This window comes from Acipenser ruthenus, chromosome 2 (genome assembly GCF_902713425.1).
Source record: "Acipenser ruthenus chromosome 2, fAciRut3.2 maternal haplotype, whole genome shotgun sequence".
NCBI lineage: Eukaryota > Metazoa > Chordata > Actinopteri > Acipenseriformes > Acipenseridae > Acipenser > Acipenser ruthenus.
In genome coordinates, this window is record NC_081190.1 from 84,916,388 (window position 1) to 84,933,155 (window position 16,768).

The 16,768-nt window shown below is 39.4% G+C and overlaps 1 protein-coding gene across 13 annotated transcripts in view; it reads right to left on the reverse strand.

The window, feature by feature from the left end:
- Positions 1-7,509: 7,509 nt before the first annotated feature.
- LOC117408919 (ankyrin-2-like) overlaps positions 7,510-16,768 on the reverse strand; it is a 162,206-nt gene continuing 152,947 nt past the window's right edge. For all 13 annotated transcript variants that reach the window (XM_059003009.1, XM_059002984.1, XM_059002978.1 and 10 more), the window contains 6 exons: positions 16,263-16,355; positions 15,425-15,508; positions 14,398-14,562; positions 11,800-11,985; positions 10,884-10,975; positions 7,510-9,582 (listed from right to left, as the gene is read on the reverse strand). In XM_059003009.1, coding sequence (XP_058858992.1) covers positions 9,399-9,582; positions 10,884-10,975; positions 11,800-11,985; positions 14,398-14,562; positions 15,425-15,508; positions 16,263-16,355 — 804 coding nt within the window. In that variant the 3' untranslated portion in view covers positions 7,510-9,398. The remainder of the gene's footprint in view (positions 9,583-10,883; positions 10,976-11,799; positions 11,986-14,397; positions 14,563-15,424; positions 15,509-16,262; positions 16,356-16,768) is intronic.

Sequence of the window (16,768 nt, forward strand, 5' to 3'; positions counted from 1 at the left end):
AAGTGACTGAGTTGAGTTCAGGCTATGGTGTGTTGACGAGAAGAACCATGCTGTTACCTCACCACCTGTTATGTAGGAGCCTGTCTGTGTGGGTACAGAGGAAAGCTCCTGCTCAAAAGTGACTCTACCAGCATTGACAGCTCTCCTGGCTGTTGATACTATGAAACTCCCCAGAAGTCCCTCTACTGTCTAGCACTGCATTAACATAGACAACAAGGGAAGCACAGCCTGATATCTAAACACATTCTATTAAGTGAGCGTAAGGAGCAGCTACATTATGGGCTGAATATTTTTTTTACAGTTTTCAGTCAGACTCCAATCTGGTTACTGTTTATTGTTTTTGTTTTCAGAATGAAATATGTGAATAATTTGTTAACCAGTTGTTAAAAAAATTCCAAAACACAATAAATATAATTATTTAACTTTAAATGTTAGCTTGCGTGGTTCAAGGGGGTTCAAGGGGGTTCAAGGGGGTTGAAGGGGGGGGGGTTCTAATCTTCCAATTTTCTAATTTCCTGTTAATTAGTATCTATTTTCTATTTAAGCCCTGATCACCTCCACCTTTTCTGTCTAGTGTTTTGTTTTATAGCAAACGCTCAGACGTCGTCGTTTTGTGCTCCACCGCTAATATATAAACTTCGCTGTCTCGCTCACTGCAGGTCATTTCTCTGCTCAGCGCTGCCAAGATATTATCAATCATTTTCCTACCTGCTCAGGTGATATTTCTTTTCATTCAGCTTCTCTTTTCGGCTTCAAGTGCTCCAACGTTAGTCTTTCCTGTTCCATCCAGTCTCCACCTCAGCAACAGCGCCGTCCAAAGCGCAGCTTCATTACTCAACTTGTCTGCAACTTTATCATAAAGACTGGTCCTCCGCTAAACTTTCAAGCTCCTTCGACAAGACATTCCCGTTGTCTGTGATTGCCTTACTTTAGCTCTATTTAAATCCACCACGAAGCTTTGTCTGCGGAATCTTTCTTTACTCCTCGCCTGCAATCAGACACTTCTCCCCTGCTCCCACAGAACCAGCACCCCCGATCCCACAGAGCCAGCACAATTCCGTTCCATCAGAAGATCCTGCTCTGGACCTCCATCAGCTACGTTCAACCTTTTAAAAGACGTATCCCGAGTGGCGCATCCAGTAAAAGCGCTCGCTAGAGTGCAGGATGCGCTCTATAGCCTGGATGTCGCGAGTTCGAATCCAGGCTATTCCTTTGCCGACCGTGGACAGGAGCTCCCAGGGGGCGGCGCTCAATTGGCTGAGCGTTGTCCGGGGGGAGGGAGAGTTAGGTCGGCCGCGCATCAGCGACCCCTGTAGTCTGGCCGAGCGCCTGCGGGCTTGCCTGTAAGCTGCCCAGAGCTGCATTGTCCTTCAACGCTGTAGCTTTGAGGCGCCTGCACGGTGAGTGTGCAGAGTGTAAAAGCGGGTGGCTGATGCCACATGCTTCGGAGGACAGCGTGTGTTCATCTTTGCCCCTCCCAAGTCAGCGCAGGGGTGATAGCGGTGAGCTGAGCCTAAAAATAATTGGGCATTTCAAATTGGGGAGAAAATAATAAAAAATAATTGGCAACGACTAAATTTATTTTAAAAAAAGACATACCCAGCTCATTACAAACTCCATTTCAACCAGTGGCGGCTCGTGATTTGACTGGTCACAACATGCTCCAACGACACTGCTGTACTGCAACTTTTCCACCGGCGCCTCAAGTTCTGTCTCTATTTTAAGCCGTTTTGCTATCGCTGCAAAGCTCGGACACTACAGCTTTTCTATCCATTCTTGCAGTTTGTTCTCACTCTGATGGATTCTCGGGAGTTCCCCTCCTGCCTCGACCTTTTTGTCTACCTATATCAACTGACATTCATTAATTTCAACTCTACCCTCCCCCCTGTCCCTTTGAGGACATGGTCATGAAGCCACGCACTTATCGGCTTTCTGAGATGCTTAGAATCTACTGTCACATTAACTTCCAGCTTCCCTGCATCAGGCATCCATTCCAGCGACCTCTTCCTGTTCCCGGATTCGTGCTTCCTCATCTGGCTCCTCTCCTCCAAACCGACAAATTGCACCAAGGCACTTTATTCAACCTTCAAAGTTATCATTTCATCAACGTGAGCTGCTAGTCAGATACGGAAACCATGTTCTACAACTATCAACATTTCAGTCAAGTGTCCTCTTATTCTGCGATAGACAATACACTCAGACTGCTCCTGACCAAATCAATAGATTTTGCAGCAGCCTCAGAGCAACGCATTTTTCATCCTCTCAGGTTCTACAGCGGCCTCAGAGTAGTGTGGAGTAGTGGTTAGGGCTTTGGACTCTTGACCGGAGGGTCGTGGGTTCAATCCCTGGTAGGGGACACTGCTGCTGCACTTTACCTAGATTGCTCCAGTAAAAACCCAACTGTATAAATGGGTAATTGTATGTGAAAATAATGTGATATCTTGTAAAAAAAATTGTAAGTCGCCCTGGATAAGGGTGTCTGCTAAGAAATAAATAATAATAATAATCTATGCATTTTTCATCTCTGCCCCATCTCTGGCTTCATCTAAATCACCTCAACACTCAAAGTCCAATATCCACCGCATTCAGCAGCTCTGCTCTCCAGTATTCAGTATTCAGTATCTTCAGTATTTAGATGTTCTTTGTATGGGGTTTTCTTTTGGCACAGTGTTGTTGCTGTAAACAATAAAGAGAATAAGGAGAACGCACTGAATGAATGAAACCAAGCATGCTCCACAGGTCTCTTGGCTTGTCCAATGTTACAAAGTACTGTAAGTAAATATCCAGTTGTGATTAAAACCTATCCTACATAAGGGCCCATTCAAATAATGCATTACCTGACATATATATGGCCAAACTCACACAAGCTGTGTATTCACAGGCTGGTATCCAAGAAAACACATCCCTTGTTTTACAGTTTTAGGCTGGGACCAAATCCAAACTTTGACAACCCACTAATCGCACTTAACAAAACTGTATTTAGCGTTTTCTTTTCATGAGTAGAAGAAATAAAATGCTTACAAAAAAAAGAAAACGCTATTAAACACAGTTTTGTTAAGTGCGATTAGCGGGTTGTCAAAGTTTTGATTTGGTCCGGGCCTTAGTTTTCTATGCATTATTAGTAAATATACATACAGTGTACGCACTGCTTTATAAAGAGACATAAGCACACAGGTATTCAGCATATAGACAACTCACAAGACAAACAACTGAATCTTAACTTTTAGAACTGTCAGTTTGACCCAAGATCTCACACTTGCGAGCATTGGTGAATGAATGAACCTAAGACTTTCCTGATTGCAATAATGACAAAAGCATTACAAAATTGATTTGCACCTCAAATAAAAAATGAATGTATACATAAAGGAAAGATGAAACACAAAGAGCTGAATGACACCTACATGGGAGCAAGACACATTCAGGAAGGAGCTGGAAGAATAGTTACACAGCCTTCCCTCTTTAAAGTTCTGCCTAGCTTGTGTGTGGGATTTCCTGTCTGCAATGAGCAATAGTGGAGAAAGCACTGCCCTGTGAGCACTAAGAGGGAGACACACTTCACTGGACAGCCAGGTTAGGTTATAAAGTTGCTTTGGTCTGGAAGGTATTGAGAGGTGAGGTTATAAAGGAGAATGTATTTTGCTTCAGAGTATGTGTATTTGTACGTATGAACTGAATACAATAATGTCTATTCACAGAAGGCCTAAATAATACCCATAGTGTATACTTGAAGCCAAGGTTTCTTGATTCGGAAGGTTATGAAACTGTATGTGATTGTGATCCATTGTTTACTGTACAATACTACTTTGGAGCCACAATGGCACCAATGTCATTACCTTCTGGAGTCTGAAACCTTGTTTGCAGCCAGCTGGCTTGAGAAAGAAGGGTTGACGGTGCCAAGAAAAAAAGACAATCCTCATAACAGAAAGCTACAAAGTCTGGAAGAAAACCATTTCTTAAAGGGGCGAGAATTGTGGGATCCTAGTTCTAAACCGATCTGGACATCCAACCAAATGGGCAGACTGAGGTTATCTTTAGAAAGGGCTCTGGACTCTTGACCAGAAGGTTGTGGGTTCAATCCCCAGTGGGGGACACTGCTGTTGTACCCTTGAGCAAGGTACTTTACCTAGATTGCTCCAGTAAAAACCCAACTGTATAAATGGGTAATTGTATGTAAAAATAATGTGATATCTGTATCATGTGAAATAATGTGATATCTTGTAACAATTGTAAGTCGCCCTGGATAAGGGCGTCTGCTAAGAAATAAATAATAATAATAATAGAAAGAAGGAGATCATAGTGGTAGTTTATATTTAATAACTTGACTTCAAACCTATACCATCCTGAGCCATGTTTGTGACTAACCTACCAAGTCAGCAACTAACTTGGGACGTACTTAATGAGAACAGTAGCTCTACAATATACATTGATTTGATGTAAAAAAATAAATAAATAAAAAAAAAAAAAAAAAAAAAAAAACACGAGTCTTTACTTTTTGGTATATTTACATGTTTTTTTTTTTTTTTTTTTTTTTTTTTTTTTTTAATATAATTAGCCAGTACTGTTTTCTTTAGCTATTGTGTTATTCATCATCCATGTCTATTAAACAAGTCATTCACATACAGTACCTAATGGCTTGGTTAGGTATATTAGTGTGTTCAGGAATGAGAACAGTGCTTGCCAAGGACTAAAGGTGTCAGTCTATATTGTTTTGTGAGTCTTTAAAATAGCAGATCAAATTATTTTGTGACTCTTTGATCAATTCCGCTGTCAGGCATACCCTGTGATCATCATCTCTCCAAGACTGTGTAATGTATGTGGTTATAAATAGAGGCAGAAAATGATACTTCATCTGGACTGTAAATTAGTTTTGTAGGAAAAAAATGACAGATTCACAAGCAAAAAGCTGCCACCTGCTGGTGAAAGTCAGTATTGAAAAAATGAAGACGTGCAAAAAAAAACAAACAAAAAAAAACAACTAAAGCTGTTTTTAACTCTTAATTCCAATGTAATTTATATTGTATTAGCAATTTGGTCAATGAAGTTAAATTGGAATGTTAACACTGGTATTAAGTGGTCACACAGCCTCCTGATGATCAGTACAGTTGTGATCTGTGTTTTAATAGCATGTGTATCCATCAAATTGAATCAATGCACTGATTCTCTAGAACTTGTCAAAGGTTAATGGAGGAACCATACATGCTGTATTTAGCATGTTGCCACAGGCCTGAGTAATATTGTATTGTATTGATTTTTATTACATGAGAGTAGCTGTTATTTACTTCGTGGTAATACTGGACTCGCCTTTCACCAAGATGAAATGAGATATTAATGGTGGAACCAACCAAGACGTAGCTTCACTACAACATCTACCCACATTAAAGTAAGATATGAGTCTCTGGTGCTTTTCCTCTGCCAGCTAACATGGATTTCCTGTTGATGGTTGAACTGTAATGCTGGCTCCAGGGATCAACCAAAGTGTGGCCTCCCTAGCACCTCGTTATGGCAAGCATCTGGAATGGGCTGGGTGGGGCACTCTGCAGGGCTTGACAGTGATGCTGACGTCCCAGCACCATTCCCATCAATCCCCCATCCAACCCAGCCCAATTTACTTAGCCATCAATTCCTTTCCATTGATCTTTCATTTCTTTCTTTTGAGGTCTCCAATCGGCTTCTTTCCTCCTCAACCAGAGCCAGTTTCTACTTCTCTCTTCCTCCTCAGATAGTATATGCTGAAATTCCTGTCCACTGAATCCAGTATCTCTGAGAAGCCAGGTCATGGAGGGCGCAACAAATCCCTGACAACCCACCTCTACTGGATAAACCCGGACACTCCATCCCCGCTTTTCCACCTCAGCATACCAGAGTATGTTCCTCTCGTATGCAGCATCCAAGGAATCCTCTCATGGCACTGTTAGCTCCACCAGGAGACGAAGGCATGCTGAGACTGACAATGTCAGTTCAAAGGGTAGTTGTAGTAATCTAGGATGGGAAAATAAGGAACTTGCCAACATCTGTCTGCATTCTCCAATCTCCAACAGCCTCAGATTGTTCCAGGTGAATCTTAGTTCTAATAACCTGTCCTACTGGTTGCTCTCTGGACAGAGGAATGTTGTTCTCTGGTTGCCAACTATTGCTGATATTGGCGGCGAACTGTTGATCTTATTGCACCATTCTTCCAGTGCTATTGCCAAGCATCTCAGCACCAAGTGAAGCGACCTTGGCTCAGAGCCACCATACACTCTGTAATACCGTGCTTCAGGGTAGCTGGTGATGAACACAAAGGACATTCAGGGTTTTCCCCCTAACCACACATCTGAGTTCTGTGGGATGGAAGAACATCATATGTGGACCTGATGAGGAAGCTGATCCTGCTCTGTTCCCATTGTCCACAGGTTTCGCCAGCCAATCTTTATTGTACTGTTTGGTAAAAATGTGCCCTGTTTCCATGTTCTTTTACTAGACCACATACCAAGACAAATCATCTGGTAATGTCACAGCAGTGTACTGTGCTTCACTTCAGTGTAATGAAAACACAGGCACCATAATGCTTTGATTAACTATGTTTTCTAGTGAACTAAATTCCAGCTTACTCCATGCTTTACTCATTTGACTGTCATTTCTGCCCTCTTCATTGTTCATTGTGTTGCTGACCATTTTTTGTTATTTAGGATGAGCTGTGTAGTAGGTGTGTAGTTACAATAATAGATGGGCTGCAGCACATTACAGGAATTTTGCAGCACATATATTTCACAGGAGGATTTTAAAGGAGAATGATAAAATAAAGCAATGCTACCTTTTATGCAGATACTGAAACTCTAAATGCTTTAGAAAATGGAAAATGTGATCCCTTGACGTGAAGGGAAATTCTAGTAACTTTAAAGTCAACAGAGAGAGTGGATGAGTTAACTCCCAAATGCGTGTCAACCATCAATCAGTTGATAAGTACCAATAATATCCAAGTCAGGTACATTTAGTTACCTTTCTTGCCAGTCTGCCTTGTATTTGCAGTTACCTTCACTTCCACCTCAACTTCTAGCTCAATTTTAGCCTTGTGGGAGGTCAGCAGATGAAATGCCTCTCTGCTTTTCAAATTCAAGCAGTGAGGCAGCACCAGCTGCATTGAAACCAGAATAAAGCAAGTCAAAATGCTGTAATAGATACTATTGTAATGTTTCTGTATTCAAATGTAGTTTTTAATTTGCGAGAAACTTAAGAACAGTATGGCTTTGTCATGTCAAAACAGCAAGGTCAGACTTTTTTTTCATGCGCAAAATGAAATTACAGTATCGATATATCTATTCATTATAATGTCATTAATGCCACTTTAAATAAATGCAATATATATGTTGTCAGCCCTCCCAGAGCCATACACTGGACCTTTGACAATAGTGTATGTAGTAGTGTATTTCCTGTTGTATTTTGAACACTGACATTTGCAAAATAGATGGCATGCAAAGTTTCTTGTGAGAAGAATAAACAGCAAAAGTAAAGGAAGCAACCAGATATGTATACATTTAACACTTGTACATTTTATTTAATTAAACGAGCCATGTACACATTGCAGCTGCTATGCATTGTTAGTGTTTTAATGTTTTATTTTAATTAATTATTTTTTTTAACTAATACATGCCCTCATAGATATATATTTGTTATCACCATGGGAACAAGATGCTTATTCATCAACTTAAAATTTACTTCTCACAGTTCTCAAATTCTTGGATTACACGCAAAGTAAAAAGTAAAGTGAAAAACCATTATGTCATTACATAGATATAGTCTGCACAGCAAATAACATCACAGATATTTTTCTTTGAGCCTGTCTTGAGGGTTAACCAATGTAAACACCTTCATTCCTAAGTCTGTAGGATCTGCTGCAGTGATGGAGGGGAGTACATCTGCTGACAGCAAAACTGTACATTTCATACTACAGACAACTTTTTCAAATAAGGACGTCCCTTTGTCCCCATTGTGTTCATGTTTTCAGTCTGAGCAAGTGAGATGGATCAAAAAACAAAATGATTAAAACATTTTATCAACCCTTTGAGTACCATATACAGTGACAACTTATGACATATGCACATTTTTATTAAACAGTATTTTCAAAACGTTTTTTATATATATGTATATCTATATTTATATCACATTACAACATTTGCTATGATCGGGCTGATACTAAGGGAAATAACTCGGAAAATATTTACTAGTGTTATCCTTCTGTTTAAAAGTGCTGAAATGCTGCAGCAGTTCTCAGAGGGTTGATTTACAATCTTGAAAAAAAGTATTTTGAAATTAAAAGTACCTGAAAATGCCCAGTGAAACTAAAACAAAACAAAAAGTGGAGGCGAAGAAGACCTCTCTCGTGCCAGGAGGGTTAACAAGCGAGTACATGACAACAGCAGCATTGTATGTCACATGCATGTACAAAAAAGACAATCCTGATAAATATGGTGAAGCAGTAGTCTGCCCAACTAGGAGCACTGGCCTGAGCTCCAGTTTTGCTGCAGTGCAGTGGCCAGTGGGATGAACCATGGCAATCAAACACACACACACACACACACACACACACCTATATATAGGAGACACAGAATGTGGATTTGGATAAAAAGCGGAGGCAAAGCTTTCTGTGGCAGGAAACGCTATGGACTGTACTGCAGCCTTCTGCACTCCCAGTTTGAAAAGATATAGTATTGGTGCTAGCATACAATTGATTATAAACGCAATTAAGAAGGTTCATGTTACCAGCATGGGTGAAGATGATCTCACGTGGCTTATATGACATCCACTTCTTTTACCCCTTTCGGTTATTTCATAGTTATTAATATTATAATCAAGATCAATACACAATTCCAAATACGCTACATCTGCCACTGCTTGGTTTAGGTGCTCTATAATTGACCTGCAACACACGGTCGATTACTATAGTGATATCAGTCATTTTTTAACCATTCCACAAGGACAAACAGATCTTGTGATCAGTGATGTTTTTGTGTGGTTATGATATGCAGAATGTCCAAACACTATATGTACATTTTACACACACATCCCTTTTTTGTTAGACAGTTCAGAGAGTCATTTTGAAGAGGTCTGTGGACGAAGTTGACTCTGCAGTTTGCTCTTCCGTTGGTTGGCTATTTTACAGCAGCAAATAAGAAGATCTAGCTTTAAGTCATCCTACATTAATGGATACTATCTTTGGTCACACAATTAGCAAACAGTTAAAAAAAGAAAACGTAACATAAAAAAATACTACTAAATTAATTCTGTCTTCTAAGTAGATAACTTCAGTAACTTTAGATAAAGATGGAATCTGTCTGTGAAGTGATGCTGTGTAATGATCAGATATGTGTTGAGGAACTAAAAAAAAAAAAAAACACATGGAAAGAAAAGTCTTGGCCGTTTTATGTGGCCTCGTGCTTGTGGTCATCTGTGCAGAAGCGGCAGAGGAGCTGGTGCAGGTCGTGCTGAAGGTTGTCTTGCTGCAGGGCCTCGGGGACGTCCTCCAGCTGCTCCACGTGCACATGCTTCCCCTCAGCGTCCTTCACCACAGTCCTCTTCTGAGAGCTGGCTTTACTCATCCTTGTCCTTCGCAAAAACAAGCAGGGAGACAACAATCAAGCAAGGTACCACGCTCTAAATCAAGAGTACAGCCAATGCTTGGACACAAAACTCCTCATAACAGCTAGAGCACATGTTATGAGGAAAAGTATAAATCGATATCAACAGACCGATACATAGATAGACAGTAGGGTTACCACCTGGCATTTAAACCCTGAGACAACTAATGTGAATTGCAGTAGCTGCCACGCTAAATGAAACTACAGTCGATTCTCGTTAATATGAAATTTCAAAAGGAGTCAGGAGTCTAAGCCAAATGCATTCTGTCAGGTTTTATTGAAGTTCCAGTAACACTGAAATCAAATTTCCATTACAGAACAATTAAAGATTATATCCATTTAAAAGTAGTGTGCATTTTATTGAAAATACAGTTGGAAGGAAACTTTTAAAAAGTATAGATTGCAAATGAACTGCACTTTTGACAGAAGACACATGTGCATAGCAGGGAAAAAAAGTGCTTGTATAGCACACAATTTTTAGTTGTGGTTATACTCTGTGTGAGATGTTTGTTCGAAACAAAATTGCAACCTCCCACCCCCTCCACCCCCAAAAACCTTTAGAAAGGCACCTTTGACTGGTACCAAAACATTATTGAGACAGTTTTAATAACCATAGTATACACTATATACAATGTTGTATCCTTATGCCATTATTGTTTACACATTATTTCCCCCGAGCTGCAGTATATCACATTATTAGTCTTATAATAAGCTTGGCGGAGTATTAAATTGATGCTCATTAAATAGCCCAATGTGTCCTTTAAAACCGACTCAGGTGTTCTGTCTACACAGAATCATTTTTAGTTTAGCCAAACCTTATGCTCATTTTATCTTCAACACTGGCCAAATGTTTTTTTTGTCTGAATCATTTTTGTGACACAGCAGTTACATTTTTATTGTGGAGCTCCTAATCTACTGGTTGTAATGTTACGAGAGCACACTACAATGAATTCAGTAATTATCACCTTTACATTTTTATTTTCAATCTAGAGGTTAAAACTACTCAAGCAACTAACATTTTCATATGCAATAAATTATTCTGCTATTTGTAACTATGTCCTTTTAGATGACGTTGGTTTACAATTGTAAACTACAAAGGGAATAGTGCTTGTCTGTTGAATTAAGCCACAATAATCCTTCAAGCAACACCATGCAGGCCTATTACAGGTCATTAGGGTTGGGAAAACCACTCTGAGAGCTTTGTTAAAAGGGAACGACAAGTGCACTCCAATCAAACAGAAGCCTTTGCTGCACCATGCCAATCCAAACCTTTTTATCACTGATCCATCCTCTTTTACAATCTCCTGTTCTACTAAACACGGGAGATGGACTTTCCCCGAGCCCCCTGCATAATTCAGGGCCTGAACGGAACAGGAAAAGGAAAGCAGTTCATATGCTAGTACTGTCTTATAGTCTTATTTCTACACAAATAAAGGCATAAGATAGAACTTCATGTGTGGATGGTCTGTTCAATTATTTAACAGTATGTTCTTATACAAAACATTTTCAGAAGAAAATACTATGGCACAAATGCTATAGTTCTCTATATATTTCTATAAATATTCATATATATCTAAAGGAAGGGGTATTTCTACAGGTTGGCCCCTCTCATTTTAAAGTTGCTTTAATTGCTCCCTCATTGGGCGGTGCTTTATACCACATACATGGTTACACAGTTATGGGGGTTATGGCTTCTATTTGCCTCATAAAGCCATTTGATTACCATTAGACTTGCAGTCTCTTTATACAGTGGGGGCACAAATAGGACTCTTAACAATGACTCATAACTGCAGAGATTGAGTGCTGTTTAAAGTTAACATTCTCACATCAAATCTGATTACAAAATATAGTTTTCAAACTTCTATTGTGCTACTAGTATACATTGTTTGCCAAACCTAGATTAGCTGGAGCAACCTTCTAACCCCTGAGAATACCAATAAGATTATTTTAAATCTGACAATCTGAAAAAAATAGCTTTTTTGGGGGGATATTACAGCTTTTGTGAAAAAAAAAGTATTTGTATTGTGCAATTGACTGTCTGCCTTGATGGACATTAACAGCATACTGTTAAATTAATCTATGACTGGGTGGTTACATTGGATTTCAGGATCTCTCACACCCTCTCCCTGCAAAGCTTCATCATCGCATCACTATTGAGACCAGCGCTCACTAGACTTTGGCTCACCTGTTCAAAGTCGTCTTTGGCTGTTGGAAGATCAGTAGCTAACGTGGCATCTCCGAGGTGTTTCTCCATCCTATCTCCCTGCACCACCGTGGTCTTGATGACCTTGCTAACTTTGCGGCCGTGCACCGGCTCCATTTGGAACTCAGATAAACTGCCTGCGAAGGCCTGGGGTTCCGAGAAAGTTACCTGGGGTGGTCAAGAAGCAGACTTTTAGATTTGAAGTATTGCAGGGCATGACAGGGCCAAACTTTCATTTTGAACCATTTTTTTTCAAATGCTTCAAAACTTAAATAATTACATACTTGTTTTCCCGTTTGCAAAACAATGGTGCAAATTCTGAACTGGAGTAAATACTCAGCAAATCTAGCAAAATAGATTTGTAAAAACCAAGTTTTTATACTATACTTACTCCATGAAATTGCTACTTAATGTGCTTGTGGTTATAATGTTAAATTTGCTGAAAACAGCAACATATGCAGTTTAGCTGGGGTTTTTTTTAATCTTTTTTGTTATTCTATTATAACCTGTTTTAAAATTACATTAATCTACAAAGATGTAACAGTACACTAAAATAAAGGAATAATGCATGACAGGGTGTGTGTTGTGCTGGGATAACCAAAATAGCAAATAAGACTAAAAGTGATTTTATGTTTAAAAGTGATTTTAATTATACAAATGTGGAAATAACATTCTGCCTCATAAAATAGTTCCTGTTCCAAAAAAGATCCAAAATGGAAAATTACCTATATGGTAATAGTATCCTGGGAGACATGGTCAGCATGGTTTTAGGAAAGGGAGATCATGTCTGACTAACCTGCTTGATTTATTTGAGGATGCAACATCGACAATGGATAATTGCAAAGCATATGACATGATTTATTTAGATTTCCAGAAACCTTTTGACAAAGTCCCACATAAAAGATTACTTCTCAAACTGAATGCAGTAGAGATTCAAGGAAATGCATGCACATGGATTAGGGAGTGGTTAATATGTAGAAAACAGAAAGTACTGATTAGAGGAGAAACCGCAAAATGGAGCAAGGTAACCAGTGGTGTACCACAGGGATCAATATTAGGTCCTCTGCTCTTCCTAATCTACATTAATGACTTAGATTCTGGTATAGTAAGCAAACTTGTTAAATTTGCAGACGACACAAAAATAGGAGGAGTGGCAAACACCGTTGCAGCAGCAAAGGTCATTCAAAATGATCTAGACAGCATTCAGAACTGGGCAGACACATGGCAAATGAAATTTAATAGAAAAAAGTGAAAGGTACTGCACACAGGCAATAAAAATGTGCATTATAAATACGATATGGGAGATACTGAAATTGAAGAAGGAATCTATGAGAAAGATCTAGGAGTTTATGTTAACTCAGAAACGTCTTCATTTAGACAATGTGGGGAAGCTCAAGATCCTCGGATATATAGTGAAAAGCGTTGAATTTAAATCAAGGGAAGTAATGTTAAAACTTTACAATGCATTAGTAAGACCTCATCCAGAATGCTGTGTTAAGTTCTGGTCACCTTGCTACAAAAAGGATATTGCTGCTCTAGAAAGAGTGCAAAGAAGAGCGACCAGAATTATTCCGGGTTTAAAAGGCATGTCATATGCAGACAGGCTAAAAGAATTGAATCTATTCAGTCTTGAACAAAGATTCTAAAAGGTATTGACAATGTCGACCCAAGGGACTTTTTTGACCTGAAAAAAAGAAAAAAGGACCAGGGGTCACAAGCGGAGATTAGATAAAGGGGCATTCAGAACAGAAAATAGGAGGCACTTTTTTTACACAGAGAGTCGTGGGAATCTGGAACCAACTCCCCAGTAATGTTGTTGAAGCTGACACCCTGGGATCCTTCAAGAAGCTGCTTGATGAGATTCTGGGATCAATAAGCTACTAACAACCAAATGAGCAAGATGGGCCAAATGGCCTCCTCTCGTTTGCAAACTTTCTTATGTTCTTATGTTTTCCATTTACAACTGTAATAAAGTATTAACTATAACGTTCTAATAGTATATTAATGTTACAGCTCAGGGGCAGTGTCTGTTTAAGCCCATGTAACTGCTTATGCCATACGGCTCTCCAGAGCTATTTCTGACAAAGGCATACATTTGTTGTAGAACTGTATTAAGGTGTTCTATCGTGACAGTTTGCAAGACTATATTTGTGTTACTCTCACTCACCCAGTCATAAGCACTGCCCGGTTGGTTCGTTATTTCGTGGATGCTTCATTTCTGTCAGATTCTATCCTGTCTAGTCCCTCGGAGTTGATCTCCAGGTGTCTTTTCATAAATGTTTTTTTTTTCTCTTATTGAGAGGTGCTGTCTGGTCTCCTGTATGCTCTGTGTTTGAAGGCTCTTTGTCAAATGAGGTTTCCACAGTTGTCATGTTGTTTAAGGTCAAATTCACTTCAGGAATTGTGTAATTTATTCTGTGTTATTGACAGTTGTGGCGGATTGGTATGTCTGTCTAGGTTTTCAGTGCTGGGATATGCTGGGATAACATCATGGGTCTAGTGCACAGCTGACCAATCAGAGCTCAGGAATGTTTCTTGTCATTGCATAATACAGATTTAAACAAGCTTCATGGCACAAACCTCCGTTTGATCACTGTCACTCTTCAGCACGGTTCTCTTTACAACCTTGGAATAGCCATCTCCTTCCTCGACACAGATTGGATCTTGCTGTGGCCCTTGCATTATAACTTCTTCTTTCTCTGTGCCATCCGGAGAAATGTAACGTCTGATTATTTTTCTGGTGACCTAGATCATAAAAATCATTAAGATTCAAATGAGTTATGTTTAAACCAAAAACCACACTCATGTACATAGTCACAGCATCTACTTGAAGAGTTCCTGAGCAACAGCAATAATATACTTAAGCCTAGGGCATTGCTGTGTCATTAATGAGAAAGCAGGGACAATTATAATACTCTAAATGCAGATCTACTGCCATCCATAACACATCGATGAAAGGAACATATTAAAAATATAATGAATTTCTGTATTTAATACGAGTACTGCAGATAACTAAGTATACCACAATTTACATTTAGTGAAGGTAATTTGGTACTTCGGACAGTATCGCCTGCTTCCAAGACTTATATTGATCCAAAATAAGTGGTATTTTCATGCAGAGACTAGTCAAGTATCATTTTTGTAAAATGTTGAACAGAATAGCAATGGTTTGATTATGGAACGGTTACTAATATCCATCAATTTAGGCTATGATAGTCTTCAATTAAGTCTGCATTGTTTGTTTCCTAAGTATTCAATTTAGCATTGGAATTTAGCATTGAACTTCACAGGCAGAGACTTGATTACAGGATCTTCTTAACTGCTGTACAAAACCAGCCAGGCTTGTTTGGACGAGCAGTTACAGACCAGAGCTATTGTCTTTCTGTGCACTACCTAATTTACACTGCAGGAGTCAGTCATGTACAGACTTTTTTTTCCTGCATTTCTTGCTGCACGTGCATGAGAACTGTATGCATATCAAATAAAAATGTTTATTTTTGATACATCCGATTGCTGATCAATGCCCATGGTGGATAGGTCCATAATCCATTTAGAGATGTCCAGTATTAATAAAAAAGAGAATTGAGCTTAGACAGAGGAACAGTACCTTCTTTACAACCACATGGCCGTGCTCGTCTGTGTACTGCTCCTCCGTGACTGACTCTGGTGGAAAGTCTGGCATGTCATCAGCCTGGGGACACACACAATATCACAATGAGCACTCACACTGCATAAAGCGAACCAACGCTACGAGCATGCGACTATTAAAAAGTGTATTCCATTAATAAAAGGGCAACTCTACAGCGAAGTTAAAGATAGGAAATATAATTTTTTCCTCACACAGTGAAACTGATGAGTAAAATAATGCTTAAAAACTTGACTAGGACCATATTCATGAATCAATAAAGAACATTTATAGACACTGTAATGATTTATGAATACTGCCGTTTCACGCGTCTTTATAGATACAAGCAAAATCTTCAGGTGTAATGCACACATTTACTGGTGGTCTTTTAACTGTAAGTAATTACTGGTCATTAGTTCACACATGTTAAAATGTTTCTCACTTGGCTTTCATTTTCCGTTTTCTGAAAGACCATCAGGATTTATTCTATCAACCCCACACAGCAAATTGGCAAAAAAAAAAACTCATGCTAATGATGACATTCAACAAATTACCTTTTATTTAAAAACTGTCACGCAGTTAAAGGTTTAGAATATGAAGGAGCAGCACATCATAACGTAACAGACTGATTCATAGGCAGGCATTATTTTGGAAAAGGAAGGAGAGGGAGAAGGATTGGATTGGTGAAAAACTTTGCATGCTCATTGCACTCCAAGCAAAAGTGGCAGGTTTATAGCCTCAAAAGATGGCATGACATGATGGCCAACACCCCTCACACTGCTCGGGGCAGAAGCACATGCACTTCATAGTCACTCGATACCTGGATGACAACTCGCCGCCGGATGACCCTGGTAGTTACCACCTCCTCTTCATCTGAACTATCCTCCAGCTCACCTAGCTCCTCTGCTATCTCCTGATTGATAGTGTGGAAGCATGGTTGGGTTTTAGGAGGAACACCTACATTTCATTCCAAACTCCTTGATGCAGCTCCTTCATTATGAACTTTTTGCTCCAATGTTTGAAACACCTTGAACGAGCTGAATGGTGTTTTAACCCATCCTGCTCTTATTGATGGTTTTTTGACGTAATTAGGTAGCAAGTCCTAGGACTGTTTTGACGATTGACTGCTCTGCCATAAGGACTGTCCGGAGAGCTTTGTCTCATTGGGCCCTGTATCTACCTGCACACACCAGAGGATAGTGGACATGCACAACAAGCATTGGATTAAATACCAGTTTGTTATATTGAGGCATTTTAACATGTCCCAACTACTGCATATTGTGTTAGAGAAATTTCAAGATTTCAAGTCAAAACAACTGAAAAACT